Source organism: Aptenodytes patagonicus, chromosome 2, assembly GCF_965638725.1.
Source record: "Aptenodytes patagonicus chromosome 2, bAptPat1.pri.cur, whole genome shotgun sequence".
Lineage (NCBI taxonomy): Eukaryota > Metazoa > Chordata > Aves > Sphenisciformes > Spheniscidae > Aptenodytes > Aptenodytes patagonicus.
The window spans coordinates 114,850,320-114,876,995 of NC_134950.1; the positions used below are offsets into that span (position 1 = coordinate 114,850,320).

Here is a 26,676-nt window from a genome sequence, read left to right on the forward strand (position 1 = left end):
AGGGAGTGGGAAGGTGTACTGGAAGAAGAGAAAGAGGACACATGGTATATACGTGTCCTACCACTCTCAGTTACATGGACAGGTATGTTCTTGCCTTCATATACATGAACTAATGCTCACATACACACATACATGATGCAGCTGTAAATTAATACAGCCTTAACAAATGCTTGGCATATTTAATGCATTTCTTGGTGGCACTTCTATTATTTCTCAGTGATGAAAAGCTGAATAAATCTAACTCAACCGAACACAATGGTATTATCACCCTCTTCTTTTGTTCTAATATTTACAGGAAATATTACAAGTGTTTGACATATAAATTGAGCATTTGACTGACTTTAATAACCATGTGATCAATAAGAAGTGATATTTTTACAGTCTAAGTTCAATATTTAAAAGGCTAGGGGTCACGGATCTTTATCAAAGCACTAAGGCTCAAACTTTGTTTTCAGAACCTGTAATTCCTCTTTTTTTAAAGTCTGTATTGACCTAATATCATTAAAAGTAAAATTTTGCTCATAAAGTCTCAATCCTATTGGAGCTAGCATTTAGATATTTAGGGATTTATTTCAACTGTACTTTCTAGAAGCATTTCAACACTTCCTTATATTAAAGTTAGTGTTCCTTATATTAAAGTTAGTGTTGAGTGATAGGAAGTCACTCAATATCTACATTAAAGATTATTCTTTATCCTCGGAAGATACCAATTATTTTTTTAAAAAATCTGATCAATATTCATCATACATATACTCCCTATGTTTCTTACACTCATCTTTCTGTATCAATCTTCTTTTAAAAATTTTCCCCTTAAAGTAGCTTAGGAAACATCCTTTCATTTTGCATGACTGCAAAATGAAAATCAACCAGACACAATCCAAACACCAGCCAGCCCTCCCAGGAAAAGTAATGCTCATGCTATGCTAAAGTGGCAGCTCTCTCATCCAAACAACTGATAGAATATCATGTAACCTATACATTCAGCCCCTCTTCTCCCCAGAGAGAACAAAGCCAAACCAGTGTTAGCTTACATCTGGAATATTTACAGAGCTCCTTGTGGGCTTGTCTAGCACTTACAGAAATTGTTCATTAAAATTTCCAGCAGACAATTTTTGAACAGAGAAGACATACATACTTACACATAGTAAATTACAGGCTCATGACCTTTCTCCACTGTTATTTAAAACTGTTTCCTTTGTAAAAGTTACCATGTGCATCGGGACAAGTAGGAGGATAGGTTCTCTTTCTGGCCTGATGAACAGTCAACTATTTATATTCCGAAAGGCAAAAATAAAAGCCCTCAAGCATCCATTATCCTGCCAAATCAGGGCATTCATCAGCATGTGGAGACCCAGGTTCAAGCCTCACGTCTGAATCAGGTGCAATGAAAGGCTCAGACCTGAGGCTAAGATACTGTTTCACGAGATGATTTCACTTGCTTTTCAGTGAATCTAGAGTTCTCAACAAAAAATAGTGAAAAAGAAGTCTTGAGTTGTCCAACTGTTTAAAAGAAGGTTGCTAGGCATTTTGCAAAGGAACAAGTTGTAGGAAAATGAGGGTGGTTATGGCCCTGATGATTACAAACCTCAGTTCTTGAGGTAAAGCTCCTTTGCTCAGTGCTGGACCATTTCACCAGCATGGCTGACTTTATTTCATAGAGCAAACACTGGTCTGTCAGCTGTCAGACGTGGGAAGTGTACTGATCTTTTCTTTCTACTTCGTGAGGAGTCTCCTCCTCAGATCATTACCCCTGTTGCCTTGATGTGCTGAATCACCCCTTGAGAAATTTAAAAACAGCACCCTAATGTTAAGATTATATTCAATAGTGTGCAGCTTTCCAGTTTACTGGAAAAATGTCAGATTCAGCTTTTCTAAGCACCAGGTAGTATTTCTGAAGCCCATGGTGATTTCCAGGGTAAGGATTAACTTAAAACATTTTGTTACAATCTTTTTTTTTTGCAAATAGGTTTTAAAAATTTTGATGGAAAATTTTATTACACTAATATTATTATTTCCATTGGAATTGAAACATTTTGAAAAGTGGTGGGCATTTTGATTGTGTTTAGGAAGTCTCTCCCTCCATAAGCTCCCAAAGAAAGTGTTTTGGTAGTATTGAAATTCCCCAGTTTTGGGCTCTTCATTTTGAATCCAGTTTCTCAAATGGCATAGGGGTGCACGTGCATATGGTAAAGTAAAAAGGATGAAATCAGACTTCACAGTTTTATTTCACTTATGTGAAACTTTGTCAGCTACCCTGGTTTTTCCGTTTTATTTTTTCTGGTTTGGAGTCAAATATTTGTTGAGATCATGGAATATCCTTGGGTCTGATTTTTGCCTAATCCTAGTAGTAAGACTTTCTCCTGTGAAGAAATTACAAAACCAAATACAGCATGTCCAGAAAAAATTCTGCAAATTTCAGTGTCTGTTGCTCAGATGAGGGGCAAGTCTTACCTGAAAACAAGACAACTTTTTTAGACAGTTCTGGAAAACAGAGCAGCATCTGGCTGGCCTTCAAACTTCCAAATGAGGCTATAACCAGGACTGTGGTCTTACTTTTTATCATTTGGAGTAAAGGATATTGTTAACGTAGAGAATCAGATTAAGACTTTCAAAACCACACACTGAAGATGAGGCTTGCATGTCCTTATTGATTCATGAAGGTAAATGGAGATGATGTATACAAGTGTTGAGCATTTCTAAGGTCCTGTTTAGGCTGATGCTTGTCAAAGAGTATAAAGCCAGAGAGCTGGGAGATGTTTCTACATTTCACTAGGTGGTTTGAGGTTTCTTTGTAGATTTTCCATATAAATGAATGCTATGCAAACCATGGTTACCAGGAAATAGGTACACTGTATCTAGTGCAAAATAGCAGTAATGACTTTTTTCATAAGTAATGGCCCCACCAAAGGCATCTCAGATGTATATGCTGACACTTCTAACCGCTATCCTCATTTTTATTTTGTGAATAATTGCTCTTTCTGTTACGTGACTGCTGCTTTTTCTGCTGACTCCATTCCCCTTTTAACCTGCAGACCCCTCAGATAAATATCCCAGGGATATCCTCTTTGCGTTCCAAGACATAGGGTAGTTTAATGACTTGTGAAAGTGTCTGTTTCAGCCTTTAAATAATTTACATGTTACCATGTTTTCCTCAGTAAACTGTGGTAATCTCCCTTCTAGAAATAATAGGGAAACTGTTCTTGTAACTTATACTTTATAGACACTACAGTTAGAAAACAAAAAGAGGAACTATCACCTGCTTGATAGGATCAGTAATCTTTGGGAGGCACAGCCATCTCTGTAGAAGAAAAGAATTAGGGTCTTTTGCTAACAGACAACCTAAAACTTATTACTATGCTTCACTCAAGTATGTGTGAAAAACAAACAAACAAACAAACAAACAAACAAACAAACATCAAAAGGCAGACTTCTCACCTGCCCACCTCTCTTACCTAATTGGTCTGCTCTCGGGACCCACAAGCAACAGCGCATCCCAGGGCAAATCACATATGCCTTCAACCGCCTTTTATTTTTCTTTTATTTGCTCACTTGGGGTCTGGATAGAAAATTCCTATGGGTCAGACCTGGCTCACAGACCATCAGTTGCATAGCTTTGATCTAAATGTGCTTTACTGACTCTTCTAGTTTGCTTCTTGCCGGACCACTGACTGATGGTCTACACACAAGGTTTTGTACTTTTCCTACTATTTTCCTTAGTGTGTTTTTCCCAATGTAATCCTTAGTATCGTTAGACTAGTGTAAATATGAATTGCTTAGAGGACTTATAAAGTACTTATTACGAAGTTTCTTAATGATGATATATTAATATGCCTATCTGTGAAGTTGTACATTTAAGAGCTCAGTAACTCAGATAAACACAGGATATTGTATGAACCTGGCTGGCTTGGTCTGAATTTTGGCATTTGCAAATTGTCAGTTTCCTGTGATATAACCTATAGACATGAGCAGGATTCTTCTAAGAAATCCAGGGGTTGAAATCCGTATTTTTGCTCCTTCGAGGGCTAAGTAATAATTTCTACAGTTCACATCAATGGGAGTGACTCAACCCTTCTGAAAATTAGATCAATGCTTATTCAAGAGACTAGCATTAGACTTTCGCACAGTATTATTTGATTTTAACTTGTCTACACTCCCTTTGTCCAAAGGCTAATAGAATATAATTACACTAGGCTAGGATAAATTTGATAATGTTGTAGGCAGCCTTACATTCAAAAATCCCTATTGTCACTTCCCCCGATAACTCTGTCAGTGACATGCTATTGTATCTCTCAGTCATAATCAAGTGAGATGAAAATTATTCTGAAAAGTAAATGTATGAGGAAACAACAGGAGACACACATGAACACAAAGGATGCAATGGCCCACAGTGTACGTACTAAAGCAAAGGCCTTCATCGCCTTACTATCATATCCATTTGGTTTAAGCCTCTTTTCACAGATGTCAAAGGACATTTTAAATTAGCTTCAACTATTGCATGACCAGGCTTGATTAAGAGACAGTTTCTGCTGGACCTCAGCATGCTGAGTAGTGCCAAGTCTGGGAACAATGTAATGGAAAGAAAATGGATGGGAATGGGAACACATTTGGTACTTCATTTCTAGCATTTCCTCATTCTCCTCAACTCCTGATGTAGCCAAATATCTTTATATCCACTTCTGAAGAAGATCTAGGCTACAATAACATAACACAAAGGTATATGATGAGCATATTTAACCAGCACAATACTTTTACACCAATTTAAAAGCACTGCCCCAAGAAGATACAAACCCTTAACTAAATCAATCCTCTATAACAAAATGGTGGTTACATTGGGATAATTTCTGTATATACATAAGCCCTCCATAAATACTTTACTACGAATTTGTTTCATGGCATGTATTTAAGTTTGAGACGCTCCTCTCTCTTTTTGAAAAATTAATGGGAACATTTTGGGAAAAAGAAAAAGAAAAGAAAACACACATAAAGACCATTGAAATTCTGACTCTTCAGCCCCAGGAGTTGATCTTATACATTTGTAGTTAAGTATGTTAGCAAGTCTCAGCTGTTTTCCATTGCCTACAGATTACTGACATTGCTACAGGTTAAGACTGAGTTCTAAAGCTGTTTCTCTTACTAGCGAGCGCTTGCTTTTCAACATGTTAAAGTGAAGATGTGAACAAACCTTTGAAAAGTGACTGAATATTTCAATGCCAATATATTTTGCATGTAAAATATAAAAATCTCTATGTGTTGCATTTGAAATCTGATAAATATTTATTATCAATGCTGTTTGCTTTTAATCTGTTCAGGATATCATTCCTCCAGCTCTTTAGTACTTAAACAAAAATGGCATTTACATTACAATATTGCTTGCCAACAATCTCATTTTCTGGTTTAGTCAGCAGCCTTCATGCTTGATTAGTCTTTAATTATACAAATACCTACATATTAAAAAAGTTTTCTTTTTTCCATACTTTGAGCATGTAATTATTTTCTCTTGCATGCAATAACCTTTAATTTTAGGATTAAGCAACTGATTCGCTTTAGTATGGATGGATTTTTTCAAGTGTTAAAGCAAATTTGGTTATTGTATTACGAGTAGGAAAATTAACTTTAGGAAAACCTTTCATTAGTGCATTTGACAGCACACTGAGCAGCTGACAGAAACTTCAAAATATTCAATATACTTGAAAACAAAATGGATACCAATTCTGTGTCTTCTGAAGTCAACAGCAATACTACTCTGAATTCAGCAAGCAAGTGACTGGGGCTATGCAATTCCTCTTTTGAATATTCCTTGCTTTCATGGTATTAGTGTTACAGCAGTACCTAGAAGCCCGATGCAAGATCAAGGCCTCATTGCATTGTACCAAAAAACCGTAAAAGTTTAAAGTCTAAGGAGATCAAACAATGGTGGGAGAATCAACAAAAGAACAGAAAGACAAAGTGACATGCCAGACAGTGACAGAGCTGGGACTGCAGTCTGGTGCTCCTGACTCCAAAAAGCCATTTACTAGAGCACTTTGCTTCCCGATGCAAATTATTTTAAAAAAGTGAATTCAGTAAGCAAAGGCATAACTTGATAATGAGATTAGAGCTAAATATGCAGATTGTATGTGGCGGTAAAAGAACTCCCCCCCCTCCCCTCCTTTCCCTGCAGTTTTCACTCATGAGAGCATGGACTGCCAAGTTTGGGTCTACAGGACTGACATATGTTATCTCTATACCTGCTTGTACATTTGAAGTACCGGTGATTTCCCCCTAGACATACTCTTTGAATGTCTATGGGGAAAAACATGAAGGATTTTTAGAATGGCTTGGTTTTCTCAAGTTTTGTTTATTTTTATATTTGTTTTACATGAACTGAAAATTCTGTCAGACACATTTTGATTGCATGGAGAACATGTTTCATAGTCAGAAGACAGTTAAAAAAAATAGAAAGCTGTAATCCTATAAAGTTGGGGAGGGAGAAGTGGGGGAAACCTTCCTAATGGCATATTGAGCTTGCTCCTGTCTCATTTGAGAGCTATGAGAAACCTCCTGCCAACTTCCCTAGGATAGTGTTAGGTCTCGTTATCAAGTGAAAAGTTGCAGACGTAGGACGGAAATGCACACAGCATCTTATTCCAGAGTGGTGATCAGTGATACAATTTCAGCCTTTCACAGTGCCAATCCTTCTGGTTTTTTGTGTCTCTCTCCCAGTGGTAAAGGTCAGTAGGAATAAAGGCATCATGAATAACAAAAGACTTTGGTTTTCTCCCCTCTCCTCCTCCCAACGTATTCCTTTTCCTCCCTAAAATCAGGCCTTGTCCCTGAGGAATTCTACACTGATGGAAGCTGCACCCTCAGATGAATCCTGGACCTTGATCCCAGTACAGCCCTAGTCCTTATCATCTGTCCCCCACCCGCCCCATAGACCATGGAGCACCCATGTTGGCAGCTCTGCTTGGCACTCTGCGAGGTGTCCCCCACCCCCTGGGGAAAGGTCAAGAGGAGATCAGCCCTCTACCACCTCCTGTCCTGTTCCAGCTGGAGCCACCAGCCCACAAGGACAGCACTGCCCAAACTGGGAGGAGAGCAAGAAGAGACAGCACTCCAGCTGGGTATGGCTATCCAGCAGGTTGAAAATGGGATTATAAGGTTACTATGGTGAAAATCATAAGAGCATAAGCAACTAACAATTTTTATATCACTTGTTATCACATTCATTCAGAATCATTTTCTGATATCAATTTATTGGCCATCACTACTACAGACTATTGCTCTGTACTGTGACTGGGCCCACATTTTAGGCTTTCTTTATAGCATCTGTATTTTTGCTAAGTGCCTAGGATCCTCTTAGATCTGACTGCTTCCCTGATGCTTTTTACAAGCATGTAAGTATTTCTTAACAGGTATACAAAGATATTGCAGCAGTGATTGCTGCTTTAAAGAATCTTAGCTCCTTTAAGAACCAAAATGCACCATCATCGTTCCTTTAGTAAAAGGATAATCCTAGCAATATATGATGTACTATTTTCATACATCAGTTTTTCTCTTCTGGAAACTCAGCTTTGCCTTCCAATCTCTTTCACAAACACAACCTAGCTTGGTTCTCCAACTGGAATCCTCACAGGATATTTGATTATGTCTAAGCTATCAGAAATAAGTTAAATTCCTGTCGTGCAGGAAATTCTCCTGATTTAAGATGTAATTTCTGATGCAAATGCAGATAAAAGATGGAATATTGAAATGTTTCAGCAAACAAAACTTGCATTTGAAAATGATGAAGTATTTCAGCAGACTTCAAATCATCACCATGAATTAAAATGTTTTTGGTTTCTTTTGTTAAATCACTATTTTTCAGGCAATTCAATGTAATAAATTGTTTATATGCAACTTAAGCTGATTTTAAACAAAAGCTATCCTCAGTTCTTTCCATTTCCCAGGCCTAAAATAGAAAATTAAAATTAAATTTTGGGCAGGGGAGAAACCAACTTTGTGGAATTACATCATTGTTGGAAAAGAAAAATCACTTAGAAAATTCCTGATCAGTTTAAGTTACTACAGTATCAAAATAAAAAATTGGGTGTATTTCAAAGGTAAGACAATTTTTTTTTCTGATACTCTCAGCACTCATCTAGTTTCTTGTTCTCTTTCCTTTACTTCATTTCCTTTCTCAGCTGGTGGCAAATATCTTCATTTCTTGACTTTGTCCTGGATCAGCAGCAAAAAATACAACAGTGCTACGAGACAGGTTGTCCTAAAAATCTTTCAAACCTTGCTGGTGGAACAAATACTAGGAAACTTGCAGAAGACTTCTCTTCCAGATGAAAGTTTTATGGAGGGACTGCTTAAGACCCACAACCTACCTCCTTCTAACATGGATTCAACCAGTAATTTGTACATTTAAAAAAAAAAAAGTTATAGTAGAACGTAGTATATTACAAGTACATAATTTAAAAACAAATCTTAGGACCATCACATCTATAAGTTATCAAATCTGATTGTTGATTTCCTACCTGCTAGGACATGCCTTCTCATGTGTTACTATATACCCATTTGCTTAAATGATCCTAATTTCCTCATATCCTAACCTACTAGGAGCTCTTAGAAATACACATTTTCTGACTTGTGCCTGAGGTGGTAACCTCTGACCTTTTAATTTTCCAGTTTCCACATAATTAATTGTTGGTTACTTCAAACAAAAGTAGAAGGTTGGTGGAGAAAGGGGGAAAATGAAACAAGAAGGATTTGGAAAGCTCATGTTTCCAGTGCGACCCCTTGGATAAAGGGATATTTTTTTTCTTTTGCCTAATTTGTTTCTAGTTGCAGCACTAAGGTCAGAATAAGCCAAGAGAATGAATGGAATAAACGTCCTGATGGGCTGCCCGAAGCTGCCTGGTGTTACGGATCAGCGTAAAACCAGCTCTCTTTCCTCTGCCTGGGCCGATGTAACTCACTGGAGTGGCAAATTACATCAGACCTACAGCTGTAACCCGACATTATGATTAATTTGATCAGTAATTTCTCCTGTTTTTCATTTTAATCGGTGTGACTATTCTGCTGTGGCAGGTCTTTCAGATCTAATTAAGATAAATTTCAGAGTAAAAGACTTGGCAGAATTTTCGAGTCAAATCCGAGCGTCAAGTGTGAAGACCTGCGGCACCAGTCAATCAATTTCCAGTAAAGACGGAAGGCTGTAACTCAGCAATCAACCCATTAACACTTAAGCAAATTTCATAATCTCCAGGCCTGTGCTTAGTCACTCTCTCAAAACATTCTGGCTACCAATAAAAAAGAGAAAGTATTATTATTTTTTTAAACACCTGCCCTAAACTGCATCTGCTAAAACCACCAACAGAATCCACAAGTGGACACTCTGATAGATCTCAGCAATACTGCCAAAAAAGGCTTAGTTTTAAACTTTAAAACACAGTCCGGAGTGGCTTGCCTTTTTTTTTTTGCCCTTTTTTTTTTTTTTTTTTTGAGGCAGTACCTAGAAGCTGAGCAACCTCTTTTAGGTGCTTATTTGTACAAGGAGCCTTGAATGGTATAACATCAGGGCTATACCACTTCCAGAATATTGCTCCTCAATCAGATTCAACAAGCCCACTAGGTTCTCTGTGTTCACTTGGTCCACTTGCTTCCAAGCAGAATAATTTTTTTTCTTGCAGAACTAGAAACCTGTGATGACTTGCGTTTTTTTTCTTTTTTTTGCTTTATTACAAAGAGGTGAGGGGGTATGAAAAATAGGGGAAAATAAATTAATGCTTTGGGATATTCTCTACTTCTCCGTCAATTTCTGGAAATATGAGTGAAAAGAGAAATGAATGCTAGCAAAACAGATCCACTGGATTTAAAAGAGTATCTGAGGGCCTGCGCCAATTTTTTCTGTCCCCAAGATCACCAAGGGTCCTCCTCTCTGCCTAGAGAGGCTTTGGAAATAGAAGACCTTATGGGATATGGATCCCTTCCTAAATTTGTCCTGGGAAGATATTATTTATTTATTTCCTCATTTATTAAATACTTCAGTTGCTTTAGGGAGTTTATTAAATGCTCCCATTTCAGAAGCCAGAGCTTGCTGGGCAAACAGCTCTACTCTCCTCTCCTTCAGAGGATTCTCTAGCAAATGGTTTCCTATATTAGCCTCAGCTTCTGCCCCTTGGGTGCTAATAATGCCAGTTGTTTTGCTCAAAGATTAATTTCCTTTGCTTTAAATGTGAGTCAGACACCAGTACTCCTTGCGCTTCTGAAAATAGCAACACCTGCAGAGTATATTTGGATGGACCAGGCAGCCAGCGCTCCAACTGAGAGAAGGTTTCCTCAGGGAAAGAAGAGACTTGCTTATAAAGTCTCTTTGAGAACCCTTAAACATCTCTTTGCTTTGTTTAAAAGCAGTATTCAACAGCTTTACAGTGTGAAGTCCCAATGCCTCGAAGACCCAAAAAAGCAGTGAGCTTCTGGAAGAAGGAAGACAGCTGAGAAGATCTAAAACCCTACTCAGTCCTGTGGATGGATGCAGTCTTAGACATAACTGAAACTAGCCTTTCTGTGGAAATGATGCCCATGCATCTCCAGGTAGAGACAAAGAATAGCAGTCCTCAAACAAGCTAGCTGTGCCAGGAAACCAGCTTGCATGTCTCTGCACTGTGCACCGGGGCCAGGGAGCATGGTACAGCACAGTGCAGAGACGCCTGAGTGTCCAGCTAGGACAAACTGCCATGTTGCCATATCGGAGTGGCCTAGTCAGTGGCAGACCCAGAAGGGATGAGGAGGATCATGGAAGTGCCCAGGAGAGGTGAGAGGAGAAGAAGAAAGGGGGCCCTGGACGCACTGAAGCTCAAAGCCACCAATTTCTCAAGCAAGGTTCAAGTTTGTGAACAGTAATGTCTGTGTGGTTCACAGAACTACTGCAGTGGCAAAAGAAAGAGCATAAAACCAAAAGGAGGGGACCTGAATCACAACAGCATTTGCAATGGGTAACAAGCATGTGTGTGTGGTACATGAACATGACTGTGACTTTCTAGCTAGTGGAAATTTTCACACAAGTACTTGTCTCTTCCACTCATGAAATCACCTTTATCAACCCCAAAAAATCATTAAAATACTGTAAGAATACTCAGAAATCCAAAACTGTCAGTAGAACAAGATGTTTAAATCTTTCTGGACCTGTTTAAAATAAGCAGGGGATGGAATATGCAAAATATTCTCAACAGTTCACCAAGCTCAACTCAATTTAGCTGACTGCAGGGGAGTTTCCACGCTACTAGTTTAGAGCTGAGACCTAGGTCTTGCCAGTACCTCCTGGAAATCCACCTAAGATCAGCACTTCAACAGGCTCAGTCTAAGCAGGTCATGGGCATGAAACTTCCTGAATAAATGTCTGCTGTACATGTCTATATCACCCGTTGCCTTGTGATGTGCAATATCTCAATCCCTATTGATACCAAAATTAGGAAATTTTGGAAAATGGATTCAAAGCACTGCATTTGCTCACCATATGTAAAATATATTTCTTTGTCAAACTGATTACCAAGTAACTTGGGAACAGATTCAGACAGTCATACATTGCAGAGTATCATATGCAGGAAGAAGACTAGATAATTTTAGCAAAACAAAAAAAAAACCTCAGTGGGATTACTGCTGTCATAACGTTGATCAAGTTTTCTTGATCTCAGGATTCAGTAAGCATGAGAAAAATACATCAGGTCTTGGATGTGAACACAGCCATAAAGACAGCCCATGACTATAGTCCTTGCAAACCTATCCCAGCTGCCTTCCTCAAACCAACAGACTTGATTGTTTCTTCTGTATCTTAAATATATGTAAATTTATCAAAGGGTCAGTAAACACTGAGATTTCTTTAAAGTAGATTTTGCCTTAATGAGAAGCTAACCAGTCAATGAGATTGGGGGGGAAGGGAAGGGGCGGTCTGGTTTTTGTGACTGTTGGAGCCTCAGGCATCAGTGTACACATTCTCCCTCATTTACAGCTGAGTGTTTCAGCCTTTCTGCTTTTCTTTTCTCCTTTGTTATAAAAGTGTTGAGGTTCCAAATACATTATTTAAGATTAGTATGAAAATTTAATCTGAAGGAGGTTCTGGTTTTGCTATCCTAGAGCTTGCTATTACTTGGAAGACTTTTCTGCTGTTGTCATCTCCTCACTTCCCTTCTTCCCTCCTTTTATTATTATTTTTTTCTCACTCATCACCTTCCGTCAGCTCCAGTTATTGTAGGTAGGCTTCTATGACAAAAAGGTGCTTTAGGAAAGAGTTCTGAAAACGGTCAGAATAATTTTACAGTGGGGCGATCCCTGGGGGATTTCCTTTGTCTGTTCCTATTCACACACGAACAGAGCAGTAGAAATCATTGGGAATTCTTCTATTCCTATAGTGTAGCTCTCCCTTTGTAGATCTGGCTGTGGGTACGTTCATCTTATCCATACCGCTAAAACATACAGTGAGTGTCAGCACCAGAAGCTAACCCCCATTTGGAGCCAGTTAAATATATGTTGCTGATACAAAGCGCCTGATCCTGGTAGTCAAGCAGAATAATTGGCTACTTAGTACTTGGCTCATCTGATTTTCTACAGCATATAATCAAGATCTTATGGCTCCAGAAATTTAATTGAATGGAAACTCTGTAAGAGGTGCTAACTATGCTTTGAAGTTGCAACATGCTGACCATTCAAGAACCCGTAGAGTTTGCCAGGTAATAACATTAAACATTCACAGGAAAGCATATTTGAAGAAGTGTATTTTCCCAGAAGCAAAGGTTTCGAAGTCCCCAATTTACAACATGAGCTAGGTTGTCTTTCACCTCTGGATTCCTTTGTCTCAATTAATTGACACAATGGAAGTAAAAATCAGACTACTATTATCTATATGAGGAATTTCACCATTTTAAAATGAAGGGATGAAAGTCTTCTGTCATCTACCTGACCCACCACCTCCTGAAATACAGCTCTGCTTTGGAAAATTCTCCCAGTTTGTTGTCTTTTGCAAATCAGTGATGACCCTGGTTCTACAGTGTTTTGCTTTTACCAGTGTAAATCTGGAGCATCATCACTAATGTCAGCACGGAATCCAGGCCCTGGAACCTAAAGTGAGGTTTTTCATCTTTCTACACAATCATTAAAAGACCTCCTAAAAATAATAGTTTTGTAACTACAATCCAGCCCACTGAACTGAGTAAAGAACAGTGACAAAATTAGAGCAGAGTATTACAGAACAATCTGACGAGAATTGTTCTGAGACTTTTAGCTGGTGTACACTGCATCGGTATTATCAATTTCTGATCAGCTAGCAAAAGTACCTCACCCAGGTATACCTAAGCAAGTCACTTTCATTTAATTTGCCTTCTGAAGGACATGACAGCATCTGTACATTTTGAGATGTAATTGCTGTTATCCTTCAGAGTTTTTTGAAACAAACACAATCATCCTCCTGAATTACTGACTTTCCATGACAATTTTTTGAGGTTGCATTGTTCTAAACTAATATCCTTCAGACAGATCCTGAATAATGTAAGAGGATAAAGCCCACATGAAAAAATCAAGAATTCAGAAATGAAATTTAAGCTGTCAAACTTTAACTTAGTTGATCTTTATTCCCTTAATATTCTTCAAACAAAACCCATTTCATTCTAGTTCATAAAGAACATTACCTTAGAGGCCATAAGATCTCTGAATTTTGTTCTAGGTCGACTTTTAAGTTAAAGCATTAGACACTAAAAAAATCCACATTCTAAGCAGCTATTATGAATTGGATATATGAACTGCTGCCAAACGTGTGCTCCCTCCTTTGTTTTGTTTTTTTTATGTTTGTGCAGAAGAAAACAATTTCAGATCCAGTCCTCAAACTAGATGTACAGGGGTAAAACAGCTTTTCTCTGCATGATTTAGAATGGAAAGACAAATTTCATAGAGGAGATCTTACCACTGCTCTGCTTTAGAAAAGTACCCGAACACATCCTTCAACCATATATAAAGTGCAACAGCAGTTCCTCTGGAAATATTTCTGAGTGTCACTTGTTTGCATATTAAAGAGTCTCACCATTCTCAGCAATATGACAGAGCATGTTTCAAGTTCTTAATTATTGCTTAGGGAAGCTTGAGAAGTATTATGCTTGCTGTAGAAATGCTGTAGAAATGGCTAGAAGGCCAAACTAATGGCCCTACACACATCGCTAAGGTGAGGCCTGAAGTACTATGCTGAATTCTGGCTCCTCTTCTGGATGTCAGCACACAGCGTATTTGTATCTGTGAACAAACTTTGGGTTTTCATGGCTATTTAAATGGCGAGGATCAGAGAAGAAAGAACATTGAAAATACTGATCCCCCAATTTATTAGTAACTCTTTAATGCTGAGCCAGAACTGACAGCTAATGACCTCTAATTCCTTGACTGTTGTTCTGAAAGCGTCCCAGTCACGCAGCTGGCTTAGCGGTATTGGCTAAGCTCAGCCCAGTGGGAATGCCAGACCTCTCACTCTGGTGTCTTTCATTAACTCTAATCCCAGTTCCTAAAAGGTTTAGGGGATAGCGTTTGAACTAAAACCACCTCAGAGTACTTGGTTCCCTCCTTCTACTTCTGTTGAGTCTGCCACATCCAGACTGCCCTCAGAAGGGTACTTGTGAGGATAAGTATGCTAAAGAGAGCGATGTGCCGAGGTATCTCCATGAAAACATTGACATTGGAACCTCCCATGCAAGGAATTATTGGTTTTACTTACTTTTATTGTACTTCTGCAAGTGAGATGTGACCCTGGAGAGATAACAGTAGAAAGTGCTTCTACTGGCCTGTACCTGTAGGTCACAGATGATACTGGAAGTACTCAGATTCATTTGAGATTTAGATTGGGACCAGAGGCTATATGAGAGCTAAGACTTCAGATTCAGTGTTAGTACAACCCTCTTGAGGTATGTTCACTGAGGTAATCCCACTTCCTCCCTACCCCAATTCTAATTTATGTGTGCATTTGCTTTTTTTGGAAAACTGAATGCCTTTTAAAGCAAAATATTTAGCAGGCAGTTTTAGCAACATATAGTGTATACAGTCAGTGTGCATACATTACAGCTGCACCAAGACAATAAAATGTAACAGAAGCTCCTCTGGAAATATTCCTGTCTCTGTATGTCAATAATCTGCATACTAAAGAGTCCCAAAGCACTCACTAGCATGATAGACTGGGCACTAAGTGGTGCCTAAGTAGCCCTTAAGACAATACACAGAAGAAGCTCTAGAAACATTATGCTCTACTATAAGAAAAAGCTCAGGAAGCAAGGACACCTCTCTTGTGGACTTTTAAGTCTATTATCTAAACCATTAAAAAATCAGATTTGATGCAATTTAGTTGAAGCTCAGATTAATGCAGGTTTAACTGGCCACACGGCAAACACAGCTTCTTGTAAACCAATTCCCTTAATTGTTTGAAAAAGGATTTTTTAATTATTAAGCTAATGCAGTTTAATTTCTGCAGGAAATGGAGCCGAATCCATCAGTGTGGATAAAACCTTTAAAGTGGGGTCTCAAAATTTAGAGAATAAAGTGAATAGAGACTTTGCTGGTTGCTAAGTGCAGTTCCACTGCCCAGTGAAAGAGACTTTGCTCACTTCACAAACAACCCTGGTGTTTATTCAGAATCATACTTGTGGGTACAGTCAAAGCTGTTCCTGCAGGACATGAACATAGCATGATACATGTAGTACGAGAACACCCAAGTATAAGAAATTAGGACCATTGGATCAGAGCTCTCCTGCTTCTGCCCCAGAATTCCAAGATGGGCAGAGTCCAGCATCAGCGTGGGTGCCATAGCTGTTGGTCTATTAAAAAACATCCGTGTCACTGGAGTGAGCATCTAGGAAAGGCATTAACTGGCATTCTTAGCTTTGGAGTCTATACTGAGACTCTTAACAGAAGTATTTGATTCTTAGCAGGATAAACGTTAGGACTGTGATTTCAAGAGGAAGGATAACCCATCCATCCCTTGCACACGTCCACCAGCAGAAGCTCTATTTCTTTTAGGGACAGTCAGGATCATCTGCTAATGAACAGCTAACTTTGCTGTCCTCATAAGTTACCATAAAGGGTGACTGCTGGGCAAACGCCATTGCGAAGGTCACATGCTGAATCTGTGGAAGAAATTATATCGTTTTCTATGGGGTTTATGATGTGGACTTTAAGAGCAAAAGATGTTTACTCTTCAGAAAGGAGCAGACTAGGACCATCATTAGTTATGCTTTTCTGGCTTATCAGGCCTTTTAGCTGTTCTAAGCTGCATGTCTGTAAGGATTAACTAATACAAGGTGGAATTTCTTAGCCTGTATGGTCAGAAGGTGTAACCTTCACTTGATTTCCCCTTGCAGTGTGAGAGTATGCACTTTCTGTTGTTAGGCCACTAGAGATTTGTACTTAGCGTCCTACCTGCAATGGATTTGGTGAAGTAAGAGGAGATGGAAGGCCATGCCCTGGTGACTGGCTGGGTTTCTGAGGGGAGCTGGAGGACTGTGGGGCCGGAGGCAGTTGGCTCTGGCTCTGGGACTGTGTTTGGTTCTGCTGTGGTGGCGCTGACGGCTGTGGCTGTGGCTGCTGGTTCTGCTGGGGTGGCTGTGGAGTCTGCGTCTGCTGACCTTGCTGCTGCTGCTGGCTTTGCTGCTGCTGTTGCTGCTGCTGACCTTGCTGCTGCTGCTGCTGTTGATGCTGGAGCTGCTGAAGATGCTGAAGCTGTTGAAGCTGGGAGTTCAGGGATGAGGTAGCTGTGAATTGAAGAGAAGGAAGGGAGTTATGTAGGTTTCAGTATTGCCTACTGTGTTAAAGATATTCTGGATTAAATTCTGGTTCTGTTACATTGCGGGGCACACTGCGCACTGAGGTCAGCTGGCCTCAGACTTCAGGTTGTGGCAGGAAATTAATGAACATGTTCCTATCACTAATAGCCAGTGCAGTTCTGGGGTAAGAGTTGGATTTTACTGGAGGCAATGAAAACAAACCTTCAGAAGGGCTACGGCTCTGCCCACAGGATAGGCCTCAGAGCTGACCAGCAGTCTTTGCTCAGACAAGTTTACCAGTGAAGCCAATGGGAATTTTGCCTGCCTAGAAAAGAGGCCAACAGGATGTCACTGTACATAGCATAGCAAGAACCCATAACATGAACTGGTGATGTTATAGAGAGGAAGAGAAAACTATAGTTGTAAAATAAAGGATGCTCTGAAAAGAGCTTTGTCACATCTTTATACAGCAGGTGTCAGGAAATAAAACATTCAGCTGTGAAATTTCTTGTGCAATGCATAGGTACTAAAAATACCCAATAAAATGTGTGTGTCTCTGTAATTAGAACTGCTTCTTATCATTCACATCTAAAAGCTATAAAGTTCCTCTTGTGAAATAGAGTAGGTATTCTGTGCACTTGCACTGCTCACTTACTCCTGGTAGGAAAAGTCTGTCATGTTTTGCTAGTATGTGCTCCAAACGTGAGGCTTGGAAGCTGGTGGCTCACATCAACCTGCTTGCACAGAGGAGCAAACTTTATCTCCCAGAGACACTTTCAAATTGACTAGGGCATTCATTAAATTCAGGAAGGCAAGAAGTGTGCCACAGGGATGTCACTAAGGAAGAACAGCTTTAAGCAGCAGCCAGAACATTACAGGAGCCTGATGCTTTCTGGGGTTATGCCCTGAATAAGTCACCTGTCTCTCCACTCTAATCAACATCTTAGGGTTTGCGTTAGATGGCTATAAGATCCCAAGAGGAACGGCTTACAAGATCATTGCACTACTTTGCCCTCTGTACTGCTTTGCCAACACCATTCTGTATTATAATTTCCATCAGCAGAAGCCAAAGTAAACTAGGTGTGAATCAAATTTGTTATTTCTAAAATGGTATTCAGATTTCATGGCCAGAAACTCTGTTCACCAAGTTATTTGTGGATTGGCAGATAAAGCCAAGTCATCTCCACTTTCTTTTCATGTCGACATCCCTATTTCAGCTTTCCAGATGTCTATGCCCTGGGGATGAACCTGAGGTCTTGGTATGACTTATGAAAGCAATGAGCCATAAACTGGAATAAGCAAAAGAAAAAAGAAAAGAAAAAGGAGAAAGATGAGGCAGAATGGGTAAGCCAGAAAAGACTGTATGAAGGAAAAGTAAAAGGCTTGGTAGGAAGAGCTGTTGGTCATCTATTCCTATACTCATAGCTGCTCTAAATTTTCTTTCACCAGAGGCGGGAATCAAACTACAAATATGCCTTTACAAGAATTACAGTCATGTGTATGTGACTTCAACAAAGAACTTGAATAATGCTGAGAAGGAGGACTAGTAACACCAATATATTTCTATCAGGAAAGTTACTGATGGAAGTTTTGTGTTTCAACATAAAACAAAGTGACCGTCAGATTAAAAACATGCATGGTATCTCATGCAAAAGAAATCAGCCTGGAGAAGTAAGGGTACACTTCCATCAATTCCACGATCAAAACTTGTACCTAAATGTCCCAAAGACAAGAGAGTAGTAAGTGGAAATATAATGTAAGGCATATGAGAACAAAGAATGAAGAAGGTGCGTATACAAGAAAGCAACTGCATAGACAAATATTAACCATAGCGTGAAACACCTCAGATGGCAAGTAATACCATTCACCAATTCTAGCTGTAGATATGTACACAGAGGTGGAAAGACCCTTCCCATTCCCGTGAGGAAAAAACTAATCTAGACCAGCTCTTATGAAAGCAATGAGCCATAAACTGGAATAAGCAAAAGAAAAAAGAAAAGAAAAAGGAGAAAGATGAGGCAGAATGAGTAAGCCAGAAAAAGCTATATGAAGGAAAAGTAAAAGGCTTGGTAGGAAGAGCTGTTGGTCATCTATTCCTATACTCATAGCTGCTCTAAATTTTCTTTGGCCTTGTGCAGGCCATTTCCTCACCTGTGATAGCTCAGCAGTCTGGACAAACCATTGATAAACAGAACCAAGACTTCAAACACAACATGCCCTTACCGCTTCCACAGTCTCCAATGTAGAAATGAATGCAATGACGCCCCACAGAAACATAACTTGTAGTACACACGGCTCAGAGAGAAGAACAAGGGGTCATTTTATATCCTGTGTGCACAACTCGACAGGATGAGACAAAACTTCCTCTATAGCAAACTAGATATAGTGGCGTTTTTTTGTACTGCAGTGGACCCCAAACCTTTTTGCTCCCACAGGGCACTCGTAAAGGCCATGGCTTGGAAAAATGGGTTTGTCAGAATGCCATCCATTGTACGTAGGGCACTGGGTCATGTAGTAGGGGACAGGCAAAAGCATTCGAGGTGGAGGGGAAGCCATCTACTGAAACATTTTTGGAGCACAGAATGCGTTTGGCTCCTTGAGGTACGCCTTTCAGCTAGAATTTGGAAAATATGGCCAATAATTAAAAGAATGCTGGAAGTATCAATCTGAGATAACACGAGGTAACATAGGACAGAGGGATCACTGTGATTCTGATAACATAAAAGTGCAAAAACAGGGCAGCGCAAAATTTTTGTCAGTGATCTTATGATTGAATTTATGGTATGCAAAAAATATCTGTTGATATAATATTAAAGATAAAGGCATCACTGCCTGGACTTCTTAAAATGGTGACATACAAGACATGAGGAGAATAGAAAGAAGCCCAAAATTGTGAAATAAATGAAGTTTCTTGACAAACTAAAACAAATGAAGAGGTGGTTACATTACATTGCTAAAAGTCTATTATTTTGTGTGTTTGCATGTAGCTCAGAGCAATGAGAAGACTAATATTTAATAATTATTAGTATTAGTGTTCACCACAGAGCATACGATATTCTTTCAGGATGCTTTCATTGAAATGTTGCCAGTGATATAAGGAGCCTTGCAAAAGGCTTACAGAGTCTAAAGCACAGATACGGATATACAGAAACAGTATTGATCTGTTTGTTTACCACCGGACAAAAATCCACACTTATTGAAATGCAGTTTTACTAAATGTATGCATCTGCTTTAGAAAGAAAGATTGCACATGTTGGGATTTACTTGCTAGAACAGTCATCCTAATGGTGTAAGCCTCAGTTTCATTAACGAGTCATGCCTTTGATAAGCTGTTGAATTACATTCTTAAAAATTGAATCTTCATTAAACTTCCAATTTCCACAAGACCAATACTCTGTTTAATGGACATCTTGATTTGCACATTCCTTCTTCTGGCAATATGTAAAAGAAGGGACAGAATCCAGAGGGAAGAAAAAGGGGAAAAAATGCCTCAAGAGCTTTTTTTTTAACCTAAAATTTTGCAGGTTCAGGTCTGACTGAGCTGCTAATGTAACTGATGTTGAATGGCCATCACCAACATACTTCTGTGCATTGACAATGTGAGGAGGTGCAATCACTCAGGCAACCTGACTTGTCTGATAAATGAAGAGGGGTCTGAAGTTGACTTGGAAAACATCAAGTTTGTAAATTCTGTGGGCATGCCCAGCACTCTCAGATGATGGCTTGATATGGAGATTTTTTTTATTCCCCATCTAGGAGTCGAAAAGCTTTGTGTTCAGTACTGCTCAAAACTTGAATGTTGGCCGATGCAGGAATATCAATATCTCTACCATTCGCTTTTGTACTGGAAGTGCACTCATTCTTGCTGGGGTGGAAGGTGGTCCCTCGCAGAAAATTTTGTTGATGAAGAAAAGTTACTTCATGGAAAAGTTTCCAAGTTCATTGCCAGCAACTGCACAAAATTATTCAGATAACTTCTTGTCTTTTCATATAATTCCTTTAAAATGCCTCTCCGAAGCCTACTATCATGCTGAGCTATAAATTGCATTGAAGTGGCTTAGTGAGGTATGATTGTTTAACATGCTGTTGCTAAACAAACAGACAGGGAATTGGAAGAAGGACTGTTAGATCAGACAAGGCTTTCCCAAAACCACACAGTAGGTGTACTGCAAAGGTGGATATAGGGCTCCGGATCATGCCTGCAGACCGGTGTTCACGCTGCCTGATTGCACTGCCTCTCACAATGTGTGTACTATCCACAGCAGGGGTTGTGTCATATTATTGTTTGTAATCAAATCCAATCCAACTCCCAGAGCTTGCTTGCATACCTCATCCATTATAAATCGTATACCTGTCTAGCATTTGTCACTTTCTGCAGAGCTTGGAGCCTGATGGAATTTCAGGTGGTACCACAGCGCTATGTCTGCATGTATAAAAGATAACACGCACTGCCTACCTCACAGGAATCTTTTTATGACTTACTGGCTAACAGCTGGGTAAAACTTGAAATATTTAAGTGAGAAGTGCCTACTTTCTTTCAGAATTGCATTAAAGAATTAAAAAAGCTTGCAAAAAATTGCAAAAAAGTTCCTTCTGTGGTTAAAAAAGACAACATAAAGTACATAACTTTAAAAGGGAGATAATTAACTAAAAAATGCATGCAAGCTATGAAAAACTGTGAGGAAAATCCACAAACTCTGAGTGACATTTCAACTTTCCTCAACAAAAATACGTGTTGAATATACACCAGGTATCCAAGAAGCTGGTAAGAAGAACTTATACCTACAAGGAAACAACGGCATAAGGGGTTTTCAAACTTAAGTTTTAACTATAATTTCTTAGTTGCTGCAGTGCCATGGCAGACTTCTCAAGGGATTGCCCCATGTTTTATGATCCTACTTTAAGCAGATTATGCTTAGCCACAGTTTCAAATAATTTACATTAGAAAAAGAGATGTGGAGTTAAGTGGTGCAAATGGATGGTCAAGAGGCAGCGAAAGCAAACTTTCTCATCTCCCAGGTCACCTACTTCTATACTTGTCACAGATCTCAGACTACTTTAAGGACTTAGAGAAAGTTATGATCTAAGGAACACACTCTCGACTTCCTTTGGGGAATACCTTAGGCACAATGCTGCTATACATTTACAAGATTTACATAAAATGTTGTCTTTTCATGTTTTCCTTATGTCTTCTGTTCCTCTGCTGCTTACCTACACAGGAAACTGAAATGAAACTAAAATGCCCCTCTGTCAAGTAGAGTGGTGCAATGGGAAACATTCACCTCTGATGCAACCATGCTTGAAAGCAGCAGTCTGATCCATGAGAGGGAGAATGAGTGAATCATTTTCTCAGCAGGAAAACTGAAAAGGCTCTGTCTTCAAATCCCAATCCGGGTTGTATTCACTGAAAGTAGTATCAACTGCCTGCTAACATTATTGCATAAGTATGGGAATAGCTCTAGTTATATTTTAAATAAAAGTATACATTTGAAAGTTTAATCACATTTCTCCAAAAAGCAAGGAACATATGTAAGCCCAAAAATGATTATATAATAAAAACAGTGTAAAAATTGTAACTCTTTTTTCACCTCTCATTCACAATATAAACTCACGATTCTTAAGACCTCTACAGTGCTTGGCAGAAGATCAAATTAATGTTCAGGGATTCAATTTGTATCTAGAATCTGCTCTCGTGGATAAGATTCACATAAAGTCTGATTTATTTTATTTTATTAATGTTTTGTGCATGTTTGTTTCTGTGTAAAGAGGAAGAAGGGGTAGGAGGAATAAGACACAATTTTAGCCTACAAACTATTGTGCTGCTCTGTCCTCTAGCCTCCGATTTACATAATTGCATAGATGTTCTTCAGTGCCTTGATACAATGTACAATAGACTAAAAAGGAGAAAACCATACAATAAACCTTTTCCTATTTGACTGAGCACAGAATTTGGCTCTTGCCATTTCAAGGGCCTAATGCCTTTTTCCACTTCCCCAGTAATAGAGAATGGATTTGCATTGCTTAAACTGAAAAGTGTAACTAACTTAAGCATCTGGGCTTGCTTTTGAACTGACATGGCCTGCTCTTTTTTTCCACCCTGTTGTTTCTCTTCTAATGAGGTATATACCTTTCTTTTCTTTGAAACAGATTTCTAAAGATTGAATGCACACGCTGAACAGTCTCATGCAAGCCTGTGTTTACACTCTCTCCCTCCTGGGTAATGAGGGATAGGTTAGCCAAATACCCAATGTGTTTTTGCATATGCTTGAATTTTCTTTTTAAGAGCAAAATGTGAGTTGTTTTAAATGTGTTAGCATCCTCTTTGTGGAAAAAAAAGGAAGGGTTCGACTTGTGGCTGAAGAGATTAGTAATGGGATACAGAGCATATTATTTCTAAATCACTGGTTCAAATCCAGTCTAGGTCAATACAGGGAACAAAAGTCATTGCACTTTAATGGTGCTTTTGAGTTTTTTCTACCTTATAGAAGATGTATTAGATGTATAGAAGATGTATTCACACACAGATGCTCACAGAGAGCCTGCGCTGGAGGGAGTGTGCCACACAGTCAAGGTAATGAATTGATGGTCTCCCAATACCCATTAGGAAGATCATAAAGAGTATGGCCTTGGATGGCATCAATTGACATCTTTATTTGCACTTTCAGCAGAGAGGCTAAGGATAGAAAGGGTAAGGAGACCAAGTCATCTTCTCCTTCCTAAAGGTGATCTCTCCAGGTTACAGCTGCAGAACACAGATGGGGTTATGGGGAAAAACTTGCATTGCCCATGTTCCTCTGTACCAATTCTGCAGATAAACAGAGGGCTTCACTTTCTACTGTGGTCATATCCAGCATCTTTCATGAGCACTAAATTCACTTTAAAGAATATAGGCAATAAAAAGGAAGTATTAAGAAGAAAACCGTCATAATTTATATGGTGCCTGTGGTGTCTCCACATTTCGATGAATACTGGAACTTCCCTGAAAAACGATCCACTGCATTAAATAAATGTGACATTTTTTTTCCTTACTAAACCTTAAAATGTACAATAATCCACTAAAATCTTAAAGAAAAAAAAAAAGAAGGAAAAGTTGTTATTCTAGGTAGGGAGCTTGACTAAGTATCAGGGCAAGTATATTTGGAATAATTCCCATTCTGAGATAATCTAGGGGCTATTTTCCTCTAGTTTATGACAACACTCTGTGAGTAAAGTTCCCTGAGTGTATTGTAAAAATTGCATTAACCTATTTAAAATGCCCAAAGGCAAGAACAAGCTGGAGAAATTAGACTTTAATAAGCCATTTGCTTCCTCAGCTCAAATGGGACCTTAGGCCTCATATTGTACAGATGGCTGAAACATTAACTGGAGTCAGGGTATCGTCAAGACACAGGGGATCAATCAGGGAGTCATCTTGGGACTCATGCAAAGACAGGCAATTAAAAACCCACCATAACATAGTCTGAGGGCAATGTAAGTGTTTGAATGCCAAAGGCTGGGTGTCAAGCAAGCGATATCTAGATCTGGTAAACTCCTAACTTTACCAGCCTGGGTTTTTTTTTCTTTTTTTTCTGCGAAAACATTACTCTCTCAGAGATCAGGGGGCAGGAGTCTTAACATCAAGTCCGTATGCCAGATAAAAGCAGTTTTCTAGTTACAGAGAGCAGGATTGGTCCCAGATTGTCCAAGAACAGAATTGTGTTGGAATGGAAAATCAAACTGAGTGGCATGGTCTTCCTACAGATTGGATTTCCAGACCATATTGAGCCCACAAGAACGTTCCTATGGACCAGAATCTAAGATAACCTCCCATTTCTTGGGAAAAAATCCACAGGACTCCTTTGAAAGAAATTAATTGACAGAGAAAAAATGATCATCTGAAGGCCAACAGAGCCCAATATAAGATTTCACAGCCGAAGGGATGTGACAGGGAACAGATGAATGACACAAAGAAATTAAGTTTGAAACAACAGTCTGCTGACTCAGAGAAGAATGACCATGACTCATAATGGACATCAGACAAAGGCTGGGCACTCTCTACACACACAATCTTTAATAACAGGAACTGCAGCTTATTTTTTTCCCCCTTGTCTCTTTCAAATGCTCTAATATTGATGGGAACCATAATTTCCATGGCACTTATGCAGACTGTGTTTGACATGCCTCGAACTACCAATGCTTGTAGAAAAAGCAGCGCAATGACATACGGCCCCAGAAGCTTTGGAAGAGGTTGCGCAGAATCCTGTCCTGCAGTTCAGAGAGCCACGGGTCCCCAGTCCACCGGGTGCCCTGCCATTTCTGCTGGCAAGGTGGCTATGTGAGACTTTGGAGCAAAGTCTTGTCAAGAGGAACTGGCTGAACTGCCTGATGGCTTCAAAGGGTGATTTTGCATTCTTTCAGATAATAGATCTGCAGTTGCATCTTCTATAATTGTTTATGGCAAATGGCTCTTCCGACAAAGAAATATTTATCCAGGTATAGCTTCAGCAATGGTTCTTTGAAGATCAGAAATTATTAGAAGTCTCTTCAAAGAGTCTTTGAAGTGAGTCATGTTTCCCTAACTAAAAGTGAAGTTACTGTAAGTGAAATGTACTGGGTTTTTTGTGCATGTGTGTGTTTGGGGTTTTTTTAAACAATACAATTGAATAGTGGATCAAAGTGTTTGTGGTTTAAAAGGTTGGCCTTGATGCTGAGCTTGTGGAAGTGTCCTGAGAATGACAAAGGACAATGTCACTTTCCCCCAGCCTCAACCAAGGGAAGTAGCAGAGGGTACCATGCCCACCAGGTGACTCGGTATGACTGGTTGCTTTCATCTCTCAGACTCTCATTATATCCGTGTTTCTATCATTTTCCACTTCCAGTCTATTCTGAAAGCTGGTAGACCTGAGACAACTCTGTTTTCTGTTAAGAACTCCAAGATTCAAGCAGCTGCAAGTTCTGTTCCCAGTGTCCAAATTCCAGCTAGAGAAGTTACCGGAACAGCACTGAAAACAGGCCATGGAATGACTCAGAAAATATGTATGCTGTAAGGAGAAAGGAAAAAAATGCAGCCCAGCCCAGTCCTTTCCTTTACAATCAATAAAACTACAACAGCAAGTATGAGAACCAGGTGCAAAAGTGGCAGTTCTACCTTGCTGCAAGCCCGTGCACACAAATGCTCTGCTGGAGCAATGACTTAGGCTTCAACCTTGTTAACAAGAAGACCAGCGTGGCTGAACAGAGAGTTTATGATCTTTGGAAGAAGGGGCAGGCAACTCAGGAGGACTACAAAGATGTCGTGAGGTTATGCAGGGAGAAAATTAGAAGGGCCAAAGCCCAGCTAGAACTTAATCTGGCTACTGCTGTAAAAGACAAAAAAAAAAGTTTCTATAAATACATTAGCAACAAAAGGAGGGCTAAAGAGAATCTCCATCCTTTATTGGATGCGGGGGGGGAAACATAGTGACAAAGGATGAGGAAAAGGCTGAGGTACTTAATGCCTTCTTTGCCTCGGTCTTTAATAGCAAGACCAGTTGTTCTCCAGGCACCCAGCCCCCATCAGCTGGAAGACAGGGATGGGGACCAGAATGAAGCCCCCATAATCCAAGGGGAAATGGTTAGTGACCTGCTACACCACTTAGACACACACAAGTCTATGGGGCCAGATGGGATCCACCCAAGGGTACTGAGGGAGCTTGCGGAAGTACTCATCAAGCCACTTCATTTACCAGCAGTCCTGGCTAACAGGGGAGGTGCCAGTTGACTGGAGGTTAGCAAATGTGATGCCCATCTGCAAGAAAGGCTGGAAGGAGGATCCAGGGAACTACAGGCCTGTCAGCCTGACCTCGGTGCCGGGGAGGTTATGGAGCAGATCATCTTGAGTGCCATCATGTGGCACATACAGGACAACCAGGTGATCAGGCCCAGTCAACATGAGTTTATGAAAGGCAGG

The 26,676-nt window shown here is 39.6% G+C and overlaps 1 protein-coding gene across 1 annotated transcript in view; it reads right to left on the bottom strand.

Annotated features, from left to right (window-relative positions):
• POU6F2 (POU class 6 homeobox 2) overlaps positions 1-26,676 on the bottom strand; it is a 318,362-nt gene that overhangs the window by 81,092 nt on the left and 210,594 nt on the right. Inside the window, exon 5 of the mRNA XM_076332289.1 lies at positions 16,405-16,736. Within this exon, the coding sequence (XP_076188404.1) occupies positions 16,405-16,736 (332 nt within the window). The remainder of the gene's footprint in view (positions 1-16,404; positions 16,737-26,676) is intronic.